Source organism: Archocentrus centrarchus, chromosome 17 (genome assembly GCF_007364275.1).
Source record: "Archocentrus centrarchus isolate MPI-CPG fArcCen1 chromosome 17, fArcCen1, whole genome shotgun sequence".
NCBI lineage: Eukaryota > Metazoa > Chordata > Actinopteri > Cichliformes > Cichlidae > Archocentrus > Archocentrus centrarchus.
Genome location: NC_044362.1, coordinates 20,775,116 through 20,790,561, shown reverse-complemented (window position 1 = coordinate 20,790,561; position 15,446 = coordinate 20,775,116). Strand labels below are relative to the sequence as shown.

General features: G+C 37.0%; 2 protein-coding genes across 2 annotated transcripts in view; one reads left to right on the top strand and one right to left on the bottom strand.

Annotated features, from left to right (window-relative positions):
* LOC115795641 (corticotropin-releasing factor receptor 2) overlaps nucleotides 1-8,152 on the top strand; it is a 42,246-nt gene extending 34,094 nt beyond the window's left edge. The window contains 3 exon segments of the mRNA XM_030751636.1: nucleotides 1,128-1,263; nucleotides 1,727-1,768; nucleotides 5,610-8,152. Coding sequence (XP_030607496.1) covers nucleotides 1,128-1,263; nucleotides 1,727-1,768; nucleotides 5,610-5,750 — 319 coding nt within the window. The 3' untranslated portion in view covers nucleotides 5,751-8,152.
* A 3,572-nt stretch (nucleotides 8,153-11,724) lies between these two features.
* On the bottom strand, nucleotides 11,725-14,868 carry myl13 (myosin, light chain 13). Its single transcript, XM_030751637.1, has 5 exons — nucleotides 14,720-14,868; nucleotides 13,181-13,208; nucleotides 12,608-12,757; nucleotides 12,221-12,394; nucleotides 11,725-12,129 (listed from the first exon to the last, which is right to left on the bottom strand). The coding sequence occupies exons 1-5, from the start codon at nucleotides 14,825-14,827 to the stop codon at nucleotides 12,023-12,025; spliced, it is 567 nt and encodes a 188-aa protein (XP_030607497.1). The 5' UTR covers nucleotides 14,828-14,868; the 3' UTR covers nucleotides 11,725-12,022.
* Between the last annotated feature and the right edge of the window lie 578 nt (nucleotides 14,869-15,446).

The window sequence follows — 15,446 nt, the reverse complement described above, 5'->3', positions numbered from 1 at the left end:
TGGATGCTGTCGAATGCTTTCTTGAAGTCGACAAAGTTGACGACGAGTTGTTGCCGGTACTCGACGCACTGCTCAATGATGTTGCTTAAGGCGGTGTTTGTGTTACTCTCTGAATTTCTTTTGTAACCTTAGGTTTGGGTGTTACCCTTAGGATCTTGAATTTTTTCCTTAGCCGAGTGCTTTCAGAGTTTTTCCACCAGACTGCACAGTGCTTTTTGTTGTCTATTAGTTCTATATTAAAGTTCCGAGTTTATCTACCCACCTGCCAGTACCTGCTGTGTCTACATTTTGGGTCCTCTTGTGAACTTAAACATTTCAAAGTATGTGACAGTTTGAGCTTTATTTTGAAAACAAAGTTAGAGATCCAAGGCTGAGATGGTTTGGTCATGTGCAGAGAAGTGGATCTACTGGACACAGGATATCGAAGACAGAGGTGGCAGGCAGGACCGCAGAGAAGGTTCATGGATGTAGTGTGGAGGACATGCAGAGGGCTGGTGTGATACAGGAGGATCCTAGGGATAGGGTGAGATGGAGGCAGATGATCTGCTGTGGCAACCCCTAAAGGGATTCTAAGGTTGCATGATCTAATAGTATTATACTTGCTATGTCTTCTTAGCAAGCTTATTGAATTGAACCAAATGGCAGGTTTAACTATCCTTTGTTAAAAGCTGCTAAACCTTCAGATCAAAATCAGCATGTTACAACTAATTAATATTAATTTACACTGAGATACTATATGGATAATATTGCAAATAGTAAAACACTTAATTGATGAATCATTTACAATTTTATCTACAAATGTGATAGTTTATTGTTGCATTGCAGATCCAAGAAAGCTAAACTTTGTTCTTATTAACATTGTCTAATTATTATAGAAAGAACTGGAAGGGTAAGCAGAAAAAAATGGATGGATGGATGGATATTTTGGATACTTCTGACAAGGGCCCCATCTTTCAAACTAAAACATCCTCAATATTATGGCAATGCAGCAATGGGTGACATTTTTATTTTTATTTTTCCAGTCTGCCACTGACACAGAGTCATGTATTTTCCAAAATCGACTTGGCTGACATTCAAGGCTCCATTTTTGCAATTCTATAAATGAGGCTCCAACTCTGTCTTCACAGAAAAGCCGTGAAAGCAACACTAGTCTTGCTGCCTCTACTTGGCATCACCTACATGCTCTTCTTTGTGAATCCGGGGGAGGATGACATCTCACAAATTGTGTTCATCTATTTCAACTCCTTTCTACAGTCTTTTCAGGTGAGAATATGATTAATAATACAATGTGACAGTGGCCAGAGTTTGAAAACCCACACTCACTGCCCACGAAGTTAACAATATGAATCATACAGATTTCTTAATGTGTTTTATTGGGGAGTTCTTTTGCTACTTTAAGAGTGACTTTTCAGATTGTAAGCCTTCTTGTGGGAAGATGATTTGAAGTAGCATCCTGGCTGCGCTTAGACGCAATATGGCCCTCCTACCTCATGTTCAGTGTTCTCAGCTGTCAGGAATAACAGAGTCATGTGGGCATGATTTCTGCTCTGTGGCTATTTTTTTTTTTCTTCTGTGCTTAAATGTAGTACTGAGTGGGGGGAGGGGGGTTTCAAACAGAGCTTTAAAAATTTATTTTGCCTTTTCTTTCTAATTATTGTAGCTAATTACATTGCAGTTACACAATAATACAAATTTTCTGCTAATTCCAATGTGTCTTATTTTGCAGAGGTTCTTTGTGTCAGTGTTTTACTGCTTTCTAAATGGAGAGGTGAGTCACTGAAGTTTAGCGAAACACTCTGTATTTATGATGTTAATTTTATTGTCAATGTGGGATTTTTTTTTAGACATGAGCTTGATAAAACCCTAAATTGATCGCTTTAATTAGTTTTAATATTGTTTTTCTAATTTACCTCCAAGTTGCCATTTTTATGTTCAACCAGGGGTAGGCTCAAGTAGATGTAATGAGAAAAAAAAAATGCCAACGATTCTCCTTACACTCAGGGAAATGGTAGCATTTTGATGAGAGCCCATAAATACGATAGAAAACCTTTATTGAGCTGTCTCATTTTTGCCTGATTGAAATAAAAACTAATTACAAAACTTCCAGCTGTTTAAAAGTCATCAAAGCCATTATGATTACACATTTGTCAGTGATTGAAAAAAATGAAGGACCCTCTTGCTGCTCTCTTCCAGCCCTCAAATTATTGAAACTCGGGGGTAAAGAGTTTAATTTAATGATGTGATGTGAAGAACTTGAGTCACCCTTTTTGAATAAATATCTAATGCAATTTAAGACTCCAAGTGGCAAAACTGATTGTGTGACTTTAAAGAATATTTATAGGCCACTGACCAAGCATGTTACAAATGGTTGCACTAAAGTCTCATTCCATCCTTATATAAAAAGTGAAAATTTAGGAGGGTTGGGTTGCCTGTTGCTCACCATTTTCCATTAATTTATCCAATTTTGCTTGTCAAATATTAACACTGAATACAAAACAGGTAGTCCGGCTCTGTCACTGCTTGTTGTTTCTAGACTTTGTTTTTGTCCATTTTAGATAGAAAGTGACATTCTGGCTTTCTTTTAGTCTCTGCCTGGCTTTGGCTTCAGATTTAAAAGACAAATGTGATAAAATAATAGTGCATAAATTTATAGAGCACTTTTCAAACCACAGTTACAGAATGTGCCACTAATTTAAATATATAATATAAAGAATATATAAATGTCAATAAAACTTAAGCTTTGTTTGTATGTAAGTGGTCTGGTTGGGTGTGACAATTTAATATAATGTCTAATTTGGATGTATTAAATTTTGGAGTTATCCATCTTTTTATTTCTGACAAACAGGCTGTGGCAGCTGTTTGCAATTTTAAGTGAGAATGTCATCATAGCAAACAACAGTTAATAGTGAGTTTGCAGGTCATCTGAGCTTAATTCAAGGAGAATCAAAGAGGAATAGATTAATGAGTGAATGATTTATGTGCTGTGGTATGTGCAGCATCAAGACTGAAATTGCTTATAGGTATTGATATGATTCACAAGACAAAATATTTAAGAAACATTTCTAAAACAACAACAACAACAAAAAACTAACAAAACTGGCACGTGTGCCACTGCAGGTCAACTATTTGCTGACAACTGAAATAATTTCTGGGGGAAAATTGTCTTTCTTAAACTGTAAGGATTACTGATTGAGTTCAAATGAGACTTTTTCTAAAGTCTTAAGGTTACATTTATTTTCAAAGTGAGGCACGGTGTTAGAGTGTTCAGTAAAGATTCACTGGTTTGTATACTCAATTTGAAGTGTTGACTTTGGGGAGTAGTGATAGCAGAGTTGCAGTTGTGGAAAAAACAAGAAATCTACTCTGGCTCACCCGTGTGGTTGTTATTTTGTTTTTCTGGACGTTTGGATAATAGTTGAGACCGTTCAGTCAAAAATGTTGAGTAGATCAAAGCAATCAGAAAGACTGAGGCATATACATTATCATAGAAACTTGGTGCAGTTCCTGCTCTTACCTCAAGGAGTCAATCAACTGATTTCTGACAGCCAAACCATGAAGCATATTAGTTGGGTTGTTGCAAGTGCACAGTTAAGGGTAAGAACAGTTTCAGTAGTTTGGTGGTAGGCATATGGATGCATAGTGAAGACGTAGGTAAGTGCACTTGTTTTTCTTGGTTTACTGTAACCATGTTAATTAAACTGGCTTTTCTTCAGTGCTCTGGTGGACTGAACAGAGACAGTGATTATGTCGGCACTCTGGAATGAGCTGATAATGAAACTGTAAGGCTGTGTAACTCTCCACAAGTGAAGTAGAAGTAAAACTTCTGAGAAAGAAACCTTTTTCAGAGCAAAGTTGCCAAGCTTCACTCAGTGATTTGATACATGCAATTTTTATGCCCGGAGGACCACTGAAATTCCCATTCTTTTAGATAGGGTCTTAAAAATAAGTGCCCAAAAACTGCCTAGAAGTTTTAAGAAGATGTCAAGTTCTGCCAAGTGGCAAGACTAGCATCAAAGACCATTGACTCCAGTCATTAAAATTAATGTCAGTGTGGAAAACTTTCTAGCTGACTTGGATTCAAAAGAACCAATATGGACAGATGGACTAGCAGCAGGCACAGAAAGTCAGGGCTTGTGGTCATATATGTTGAAATCAGCATTTAATTGATTATAACATATGTAGTCAGGCCATGATGTAAGGTTGTAAATATGACCTTTTTTTTTTTTTTTTAAAAAAAGGGAGTCAGATTAAAAGATCAATAAAAGAAAAGCTATAATTATAAAAATATAAAAGGACAGCAGACACGTGGAGTAAAGGCTTTTTCATCCTTGATTGCAATCAAAAGTAAACAGAAATCAAATCAGAATCTTCTAGAATAAAAATAGGTTAATTTATGTGATTAATAAATAAAGACGAAGCTGCTCAGTTTTTAAAAATACAACCATGCAAAAGAGCATTGCAAATTATTAGTAAAGATTTTATATATTAATAACACTTAATTAGTTTAATAACAGTTAATTAGTTTACCATTAAGTGTGTTTCCATCCTCAGTCCTTTGGTTGCAGCCTGATTTTTAAAAGAGCTGTAAATGTAATGTATGTTCAGTCATGACAAAAAAGGATTTTCGCAGGACTGCACAGAGTCCTGTGAAAGTACACCCTTAATGCTTCTATAAGAACTGAGGGTAAGTAGCAGCCAGGTGCTGCTAATTAAATGCAGTTGATCAATTGATCAAGCGCATCTGCTTTTATCGCACTTCTATAAAAGCAGCGGTTTTGGCAGTTTGCTGGTCTGCTGCGTTCAGGAGAGTGTTAACACAATGCTACCTCAGCACATTTACCCAAGAGTAAGACCGTACAATGATCAGAGAAACTACAAAATTACCCAAGAGCTACATCTCAGACTCTAATGTTAAATATCTAATGTTCATGTTAAATATCATGACAGTACAATTAGAAAAGGACTGAACAAGTATGGCTTTTTTGGAAGGGTTGCCAAGAGAAGCTTTCTTCTCTCTAAAAAGAACATGGCAGCACTGTTTAGATTTGCAAAGTTGGAACAAGGTCTTTTGGACAGACAAGACCTAAGCAGAGATGTTTGGCCTCAATGATCATCACCATGTTTGGTGAAAACCAAACACAGCATATCAGCACAAACACCTCATACTGAGCATCAACCACGGTGGTGAAGGGGTGATGATTCGGCTTGTTTTGCAGTCACAAGAACTGGACTCCTTGTAGTCTTTGAGTCGATAAACTCCTCTGTATACCAAAATGTGCTATAAATGAGTCAAATGTGAGATCATCTGTGTAAAAGAGTCAAGGTATTGCAATAGCCAGTCAAAGTCAAAGACCTTAACCTGAGTGAAATACTCAGGACCTTAAGAAAGCTGTGCAAAAATGAATGCTTGCAAGTCCTATGAAAATTTTCTTTTCTCACTTGACTGTATCCTGTCATTAAGTAAAAAAGGAGGACTTCCCAAAATGTTACACAAATCTAAAAAAAAAAAGAGAAATCTAGTTTGAAGTTTGAGTTTATTGCAGCATTTTTTCCTCTTTATATGTCTTCTTATTAGAACTTTTTATATACTAATATCCTCATCTTTGTAGGTTCGCTCAGCAGTAAGAAAACGATGGCACCGCTGGCAGGACAACCACGCTCTTCGAGTTCGAGTGGCACGAGCCATGTCTATCCCAACATCCCCAACCAGGATTAGCTTCCACAGCATCAAACAGACCACAGCTGTGTGATCACAGAAACAAACCCACAAGCTCCAGACTGACTCCTCCAGCAAGGTCACCGTTTGTCCAGTGCAACTAAGGAGCCATGGAATTTATTCTGCCTGGTGACAAAAGTACATTTTAACTGCACAAAAATCACATGAAATTATTGATATGAGGTATTGTGTATGAGGTACAGGGGCTGCGTTTTTCTGAAGACTGCAGTATTCAAAGAAATGGGATCATCGTCACATCACAGCAGGTAACTCTATAATTTTTTTTTAGTGTTGTTGTCACTGGCATCCAACTGCCTAGTGGTTATTAGTACTTGAAATTTGACTGCTCATGATGTATTTATACGTTGCCAAAACTGCCATTTGTATCTATTATAATAAAAATGCTAAAATGCTTTTTGAGTTACCTGCTCTTTATCAACAGCTTAATTTGTCATAAAGAGGCTTTTGGGAGGAAGAAAACAGAAAACAGCACAGAGTAAAAAGATTTAACTGAGACATTGCTCTCTGAAGTGAACAGAGACTGAAAACACTTCAACCTAGAGTCATCAAATGCTTTTTACTAAAACACAATTTCAACACATGATGTGTTTTGGTTAATGTGAGGTGCGGCTATTTTATACAAACAAGCCATTTTAAGGAGCCTTTATAATGTGTCATTAAAAAAAACAAAAATAAAAAACATTTGTCTTCTTTTTCTTTCATACATCTTTATACTTCTACTGCTGTAAACATTGTTAAAATATATGTTTTCACAACTATTTTTACTTCCCTATTGTTAGACTTGGCTTTTTTTCCCCCCACTTTCTTACTGTGAAAGGAGGGTGCCAACATAAAGAGCAATTTAACGTGTTATGTGTTTGAACTCCCCGAGGCTGATAGATGAGCATTCCCAAGTCAGACCCCTCTTCCAGACGAGTAAAGATAAGATTATATACATTATTTTATGGCTCTAAGTGTTCTCATTTATATAACCTGTTAAGTGCTGTGCATGGATTTGTCATGCAGGCACAGCAGGAGCAGATTAAATTCTTTTGGCTTTATGAAATCCTTGTGGCTTCCTTATAATCAGTGTCACAACTAAGCTTCTGGGTCAAAGGAAGAGGAGCTTGACAAAGTGAGGGCCGATCCGTTTCCTAAACCCTTGATCTGGTGAGATCAACCTTCTGCCTGCCTGTAACCCCAGCATTTAGATCTCCTGAGGCTTCTCACACAGTAATAATGGAAACAGCCATGTAAGGATAAGCGGTAAAAATGGTGGAGGTAATGTTTGTTTTGAAAAGGTTTAGGAATCAAAAATATGAATTACAGAAAGCTTACATTTTGATTCAGATATTCCTTTGTGTGTTGCTAAATTAACTGCACCACATTTGAGGTAAATGCACTAATTGCCTGTCTTGCAGAGTGATGGATGGCAAAATAGGTACCACTCACTTCTGTCAGATTTTTTTTTTTGTAACAGTAACACTTACACTTAATGCTGTAGTTGAGCTCTGAAGGAGTCATTAAGAAGATTTTGTGAGCTTCAGACAGAAAGTGTCTCACTTTCCCCATATATTATTTATTTATTTATTAATTTATGTATTTATTTTAGATCATATTTGCATTTATATTGGGGTTTGTATTTAAAAATGTCACATAAAATATACTGAATTTATTTCCAAGACTGATCTAATGTGAGGATGTTGTATAGAACATAAAATATTTAATCATCTTATTGTAAAAAGTACATTTGTATTTGGTAAACTTTTGCTACATTACAACATTAATTTTGATTGTTTTCATTTTTGCTGTTGCTGCTTGATGTTAGCTGGTAAATACTGATCACTTCTCATTATTTACCCATTAATACTGTGTATATATATTTGTAATCAAGGGCATCACAATTTACCTACAACATTGCACACCCTTCCAAGACTTAATTATGTTACCCTAACACAAAAAGTACTACATGACATTAGAACTGTGAAATATTTTCATAAAGAATTTTAAAAAATGTGAATAAAATATAAATAAAATATATTTTATTTGAACTCACCAAAGAGATAAATCATGTTTACTGACATACTGATTTTTTAATTCTCTGTGTATTTCTATTACTTCCACTGGACTTTGCCGACCAAATCATATTTTTTATTTTGTACATCATTTGTTGTACATGAAGTGTATTCAGTGCTGTTTGATGTCAGACATAATTTTATATATATAAAAAAAACCTCTTTGTTGAACAACCCAGGTTGCCTTATAAACAAAAGAAAAAGCATTTTTGTGGAAATGAAGCTATTGTCTCTGTACTGTAAATGATGTATCTTTGTGTTACTTGTATACACTTGGACTGTACATGTAAAAAAAAAAATTTTGATTAAAATTGTACTTTAAATTATATATTATACGACATACTTCTTTGAGCTTTTCACAATAAAGGGACCATTTCAGAGAAAAATGGCAACAGCTATGATCAATATTAAGAGAAAATATGATGCACTGAGTCTATACAGTTGGACAAAGTCACAGATTGCAGTAATAGGCTCTGTTAAGTTGATTCATTTATTTCTCCTACCTCCAGGCACTTTTTAAAATAAATACAGCAGTTTTGCAATGATCCAGTCTCACATGTATTCTTATGATAGTGATTGACTGCTGCTTCACTGACACTGTGGCATGCTATTGCCTGATTTGAAATTGTAGCTTTCAGTCACAGAACGGGAGATGCACTCAGAGAATGTTTGGTAGACACAGTTTCATATGCTGGAGGCTTGGCTGGAGTGAAATGGAGCAGAAACTACTGCCTATGCCCAGAACCCTCAGGGCTCGAGTTATACATCCCCAAACGATCAGCCGGGACTCTGATGCAGCCTAATAAAGGCTTGTTGTGACAATTAATGCCTGAAATGGTTGACAGAATTGTGAAAGACACACAGTAGATGTCACATTCTCCAGTGCCATGCTGCACATCTGCACAGCATCATGTGTTATTTGCCCTGAACTCCCACGTGTCTGCATTAAACTGCATTCTACATTGCGTCAACTAAAAATAAATAACTGGCATGACAACATAAGGCTGCCACTGAGCCTGAGATGCTTTATGAATTTGAAAATAAATCAATCTGTAATGTAATATTTATACAGTAAGCTCACATAAACTATTAAATGACCTCACATCACTTAATGGAAGTATCTCACATCACTTAATTATTGCTGCTTTAAGCTGAAACAGTAATTTCTTTAAGAACACAGCCACGCAAGGGTCAACCTCCTGATTTCATATTTAAAGGTAAGTTAATAGCAATGTTCATAGACAATATGCTTCAGCCTGGGAAAATGTCAATTATGGCTGTCAAGTAACTTTAATCAAGTTTGAGTTTTCAAGTTCAGGCTTTCAAGACTGCAAAGAGAAGGCATGCATCACATGCCTACACGGAGGGTGGGGCAAAGTTTGAAACACATCAGACTGGAAGGGGCTAAGAAAATTATACTATTGGTGGTGTTTGCCTTCGAGGGTTTTCTGCCAGACAAATTCTCAATCCCTTCTATTAATTTAAGTCTTACCAAGTAGTTTTGTTGCCTAAAAATAGCCAACAGCATCTGAAAACTGAGAATATTACAAAAGAAAATAAAGCTTTCTGTTAGAACACCTTAAAGGGAAACTACTCCCACTGGCAGCTGCTCACATCTTCACCACTGGCAAAACAATTCTTACCAGTTGACTTGAGATGAGTCACTAAAACTGTGCCAGCTCGGGAATGTCATCACAGACACCGGATTTATAACTCTTGCTTTAATGTTGCCTTGTGATGATAGGCTTAATCAGCATTGTGTGAGGGCTCATTTGGTGAGGGCTTTAATGTAAATGATGTTCTTTTTTAAGTCTCCAGCTTTAACACGCTGGCTTTTTTTCAAGCTCTACAAACAGAATATAAAATTTGGCTTATATGCTTCAAAATATTGACACAACAGACTAACTACAGGCTTCTTTCTTTCTTTCTTTTAGAAAAAGTTGGAGATCATACAGGTAACTGGAAATCCAATGAATCAAGTTAAACCAATTCTTTTTAAATGTGAATGCTTGATTTCAATAGGATTTTTCCTTAAGAGAGTCATATTATTGAAATTATTCGAATATCATGCTGCTAGTTTACTGAATTACTCAACCCATACAGTCAATATGTCCCAGCAACTATGAGCTGATGCCAGCCGGGCCATCTGGTGGAAAACTGTCTATGCACACATAAGCAGTAAATGTACTGTATGGTCTGAAGCAACTTGATGAGGAAAGCTGACTGAAAAAGATTATGCAGTGTGATGAGGGTCCACAGACCAGTGAAAAACAAGTGCTTGAAATGCTATTTGAGGTGAAGGAGAAGGTCATGGATGTTGAAATGAATTCAAATAAAAAGAGATAATCTCCTTTAGAAGCTGACGTGACAGTTGTTACTGTACGGTTCTTTTAATATTCAGATTTCAGACTTAAGCTGAAATATGTTGTTTTTCAACAATAAGACTGTAGTTGTGGCAGGTTTGTGTTTGTAGTCTCGGGCTTCAGTTAATCGTTCTTTTCCAGTCATCCACAGGCAGAGAAACTCCACATTATGTATGCATCATGTATGTAAGTAAGTATTAAGCACCATGCAGTCATAAAGCAATGGTGCTGAATGTTTGACTTATTTATTGTACAGGTTCATAGAACGCCTGCTAAACATAATCCACAATATAATGATAATGATGATGATGATGATGATGATGATGATACTGTTCAGGAATAAAAAGTTTTTTTTTTTTCTCTTTTTTTTGGGGGGGGGGGGGGGGGGGGGGGGGTAAAGGAAAATGCATGCACAGGATTGACATTGTTAAGTAAGCTTCCATGAAATCCCAAACTTTACCACCCAAAACTACACAGGCAGAACTACATAACAATCATTACAATCAGCTAACATTTTACCAGTGATGTTAAATTGGCTCATTATGGCTCTTTATTTAGGGCTTATATGTTGATTAATCAGCATTATGAATCTAACTATTGAAAAAAATGCAAACCTGAATTTAATTTGACTTTCAGTGATGTGGGACTAGTAGGAGGGACAGGCTGTGGCACCTTAATATCCCTCATCTGTATATTTGAAGCAGGGCTGGAAGTGAAGAATTGCATGTTGTTTTTAATTCATCAGTGTTTACAGAATCCCCATGTTCACTCCAAGAAAGACATTTTTTGAGCAACAGCTCTCTCTGTTGGCTGAGGAGGGGAGTCCTCTTTACATTTCCTTTGACGTTATGCATTAAATGACACTGCCTAATATTATGTTTTGCAGTTATTTGATGTTTTGATGAACACAGATTTTAAAAACTTTGTATTTTGTCTTTGTTCATCCCATGCTCCTAACATGGACGACAAGTCAGTGTTTATTTCTGTATTCTACACACAGAACTGAAACACAGTAGGATTTCTGAAAGAAGATTTTCTCTCGGTGAATGCGTTTGGCAAAATGAAATACATTTTAAGAAACATATTTGTTATTTGGGCAATATGGTTTTAGAAGAAGCAATTGAATCAAATTTATGTTTGTTCACAGAAGAAGCTACAGAGATGTTATGTGGTTTGTGCGTTTTTTCATATGTTGCTTCTTTGTTGATATCTTAAGAAAAAGCAAATAGGATCCTCTATTTATTTGTCTCTTAGTATAGCTTCTTTTAGCTGCTCCCTTATTCGTGAGGGGTCACCACAGTGGATGGTTCCGCATTTTTGTTTAAGCAGGTTTTCACGCTGGATGCCTTTCCTGATGCAACAGGAAAGGCGATTTGTGTTTCTCAAACCAGAAAGCTTTCACATGTTAGGCAATTGTGTTATCCACGAAACTACAGAGCCACTAATCTTACTGCACTGTATTATATGACTCAGTCTAAAATAAACTGTCTTCTGTGAAAGGCGCAGAGAATAATACACATTGTTGCATTCATTTTTGAAAAAGAGAGTACAATCATCATGAGTGTATTTATTTATGATCTACAAAATGAACAGGGGCAATGTGTAATGCGCAATGCGCGCACAACATTAACATCAGGGACCTTAGAAAAAAAAAAAACTGTGAAATATTGATGAGTTATACTGTAGATCAATCCAAGATGCATGGAAATGAAAAATATACAAGATGAGATGTACAGAAATCTTGCGGTCAACAATTCACAATGAGGGAGAAAGAAAAAAAAACACTCATTATTCACTCATATTGATTTCATTTTATACTGTGATGTAGCACCAGAATGACAATGAGGCTGAAAGAGACATTGAGTGCCTTAAGATGCCATAATGTATTTAACAAAAGCTTCATAATTTATGCATCCATTAGCATCCTCTTGGTTTTGCATTAGCTGCTCCACCTCATCCTCTCTCATCTTCTCACCTATGATCCACAAGGAAGAAAAGAGGAGAGAAATCAGCTCAGTTTTTCTTATGATCACAGCTTCAAGCATTAAAGCTGTTAATTAGCTCACCCAGTGTTGCCAAAACATGTCTGAGCTCTGCACCCATGACTGTGCCATTCCCCTCCTTGTCAAATACCCTGAGGCCCTCTACAAAGTCCTCAAATGTTCCACGGTCCTTGGCTTTGCAGATGTGTTGGTGTATGGGTAGAAACTGGTCAAAGTCAAGCATCTTGGTATTCATATCTGAAGAAAATAATGAAAGTACACAAAATAAAGCAAAAAAAAAAAAAAAAAAAAAAAGAAAAAAAAAGCTGGATTTTTTTTTTGACCCCTGAACTTGGACCAGTATTAGACAGATGCTGTCTTTGAACCAGATCCAGGACTGGCTTTAAACACCAATCTGACAGCAGACACACAGTGGAATGACTCATTCTGCACACTGGGCATACTACTAACCTTCAGCTTTGGGCTTTCCAAGGACGTACATGATCTCTGCATTTGTAGGATTCTGGCCCAAGGCTCTTATTAGGTCACCACATTGGGCATAAGTGATTTTCATCTCATTGGTTGGAGTCCTGTCAAACAGCTGGAAAGCATCTTTGAAGTCTATGAATGAAAAGAAAGCACATTATTCCTTTTGATTTCTCATTACTTTATTGTGATCTAAGAGCACATGCAAAATCTTTGAGAATAGGCCCCAAATGCACTCTGTGTATGTAATGATCAACCGTATAATCACATGACTCAGATAAAAGGCTCCTCTGCTAATGAGAGAGTCAAACCCTCAGATGTTCCACTCTACCTAGACTGACATGCATCTTAAAGCCTTTTTCAAAGGGACTGTGACACAGATGGATGTGTTTATTTTAATATAATAGCATATGCCAGCTCTAGTGTATCACCAGCTGCTGCTGAACATTTCTCACACACTTATGGGGAGCATGATCACACAAACAATTTATTCACTCTATAAATAACTCACAATCCATGCAGCCCAAAAGACAACTGTAACAGCCACCGCAGCCTTACCCTCAATTTGTTCAGGAGTGAATTCCAGCTGCAAAAAGACAAAGAAAACAAAACGACTGAGGACGCTGATCATTTGGGAGTTAGCACAGCTCACAAAGTGAATTCATTTAAGAAACTAGAGAACGACGATGACCTTGATGACCCTCCTTTAAGCATCATCAAGCCATTTCAGCAGGTCGAGTTACAGTCCTCATCTGTTCTGATCAGAGTGCATTGTTTACTCGTGACCTTGAGGCTAATACCCCCTTCTTACTAGATGTATACTGTCTACCAGTGTCAGTGTCATTTGAGGATATTTTTAGACCTAACGTGGAATCTTTGGTACTGTCAACTTCACAGGGAAGTAACAAGGTCGTAATGTCATGTGATGCACATAACCAACATTGTAAAAAGAGGATGAAATAAATAAAATTTGACAAATTCCATTTAGATTTAGAACAGCTGAGATCCAGTGATTTTAGAATATATGTTCCTAATTATTCTTCCATTTGTTAAGCAGAACAAGCAGTTCAAAACCTTGAAGGGAAACCCAGCTGTTTCTCCTCATTTTTTTTTTTTTTTGTGTCTTTGTGAGTGAGATTAAGATAAAGACAGAAATTTGATTTAAAATACTTTTAGTTTTTCTCATAGAGCAGAAAAAAAGCTGAACCTTAAACCAGCTGTACAACAGCTCATTTCTACAATCAGCTTTGTGCGCCAGTCTAATCTGTTATTCTAAGTCTAAAAATAGTGTTGCCCTCAATACCCCGCAACACCTTTTGAAGTTTTGCACCTCAAGTGTATTTTGGACTTTTGTCAGGGTGTGCCCTCAGTTTCTGCCTCATGTCAGACTATCTACAGACCCCTAGCCCCTTCATGAGGCTTTGTAAAAATATTATCCAAAAACTTATCTAAGCATGTTTAAAGATGGATGAAGATGACTATAATTATCTGTATTTTTCTTCCTCCCAGTTTTTCCACCCCTCTTCCCCACAGAGGAATGGTGAGGGTGGTCTGCTAGTCACAGACATAATGAAGATCATATTTTGTGGATTTAACCGCGGTCCATTGTAACATGGCAGCTCGCTCAACCAGGAAAACATTTATCCATTGAGAAAGGGCCAAGTCAGCAGAAGACAATCTTTCCATGATGTCTCATATATCAAGTAGTTTGCCTCTGAATCTCGCCCTAACAGTGCATTTATTTTGTTTTTTTAACTGTCCAACACATTTGGATCTGCATGCTTACAGTTTAAGAAAAATTCTATGAAGCTATGAATTAAGAAAGTTAGAAAAAATATTACAAGAATAACAACAATCCTTTGAAAAGGCTCTACCCTCCTGTTTGTCTTACACTGCCAAGTAAATGTCACATGGGGTCTCTGATGCACTTTAAAGATGAGCATAGCTAAAAAATATTGTTTTATTTTTTTAATGAAATCTCCTTATTATAATAATCTAATCGAGATTAAAAAAAATTAAAATTCATTAACAATCTGTCTCTATCTTAAGTCAATATACAATCTGTGTGTACAGTAATAATATCTGTTGATGTTTTACCGTCACTGATGTTGGGTCAAACTCCGGGGTCTTGGGGCGCTCAGGCTCTGGGGGTTTGGGGGCAGCTGGTGCAGCAGGTTTTGGCTCTTCTTTCTTCTTAGGGGCCATTGCAAAAGATAAAGGGGGAGGACTGACACAGCCGAGTGATCCTGGACACTGCGGTCAGAGATGGGTGATTAGAGGCCCTTTATCCACTGTCCACAGGTGTCACCTCCACCCCCATGCCAAACCACGCTGCCAACAATAGGGGAGGACTATAAAAGGATATGCCTTTGTGCTTCTATTTAAGACAAAGGTTGTTGTGCGTGTAACATCATCAAGACAGGACTGATGGAAAACTGCATTAGCTGAAATCCCAATCCTGGAGCCTTCTGTTAATCAAGCTGTGTCAGACCTCATGTAACCTAACCAATCTTTGACTACTGACCTTGTTCGGTGAAGTGTGGTGGTTATTAGTGATGGGAGTATGATGAAAATGATGATTGCTGAACAAGAAGGGAAGTTGCTTAAATTCCAGTGCCACAATGCTTTATGATGAACAGCAATTATCCTTGATTATTATTCAAAATTACAACCAATGAGACATCATCATCCACTGTGCACACTGTGTGCCAGGACAAGCCTTTATGATGACCATTTATCTAGTCTGATCAGAGGGATTTTCAGGCCATTAAAATTAAATCCAGCTGAAAATAGGATTCACCAAGTGTTGTGTCTGTGTGATCTT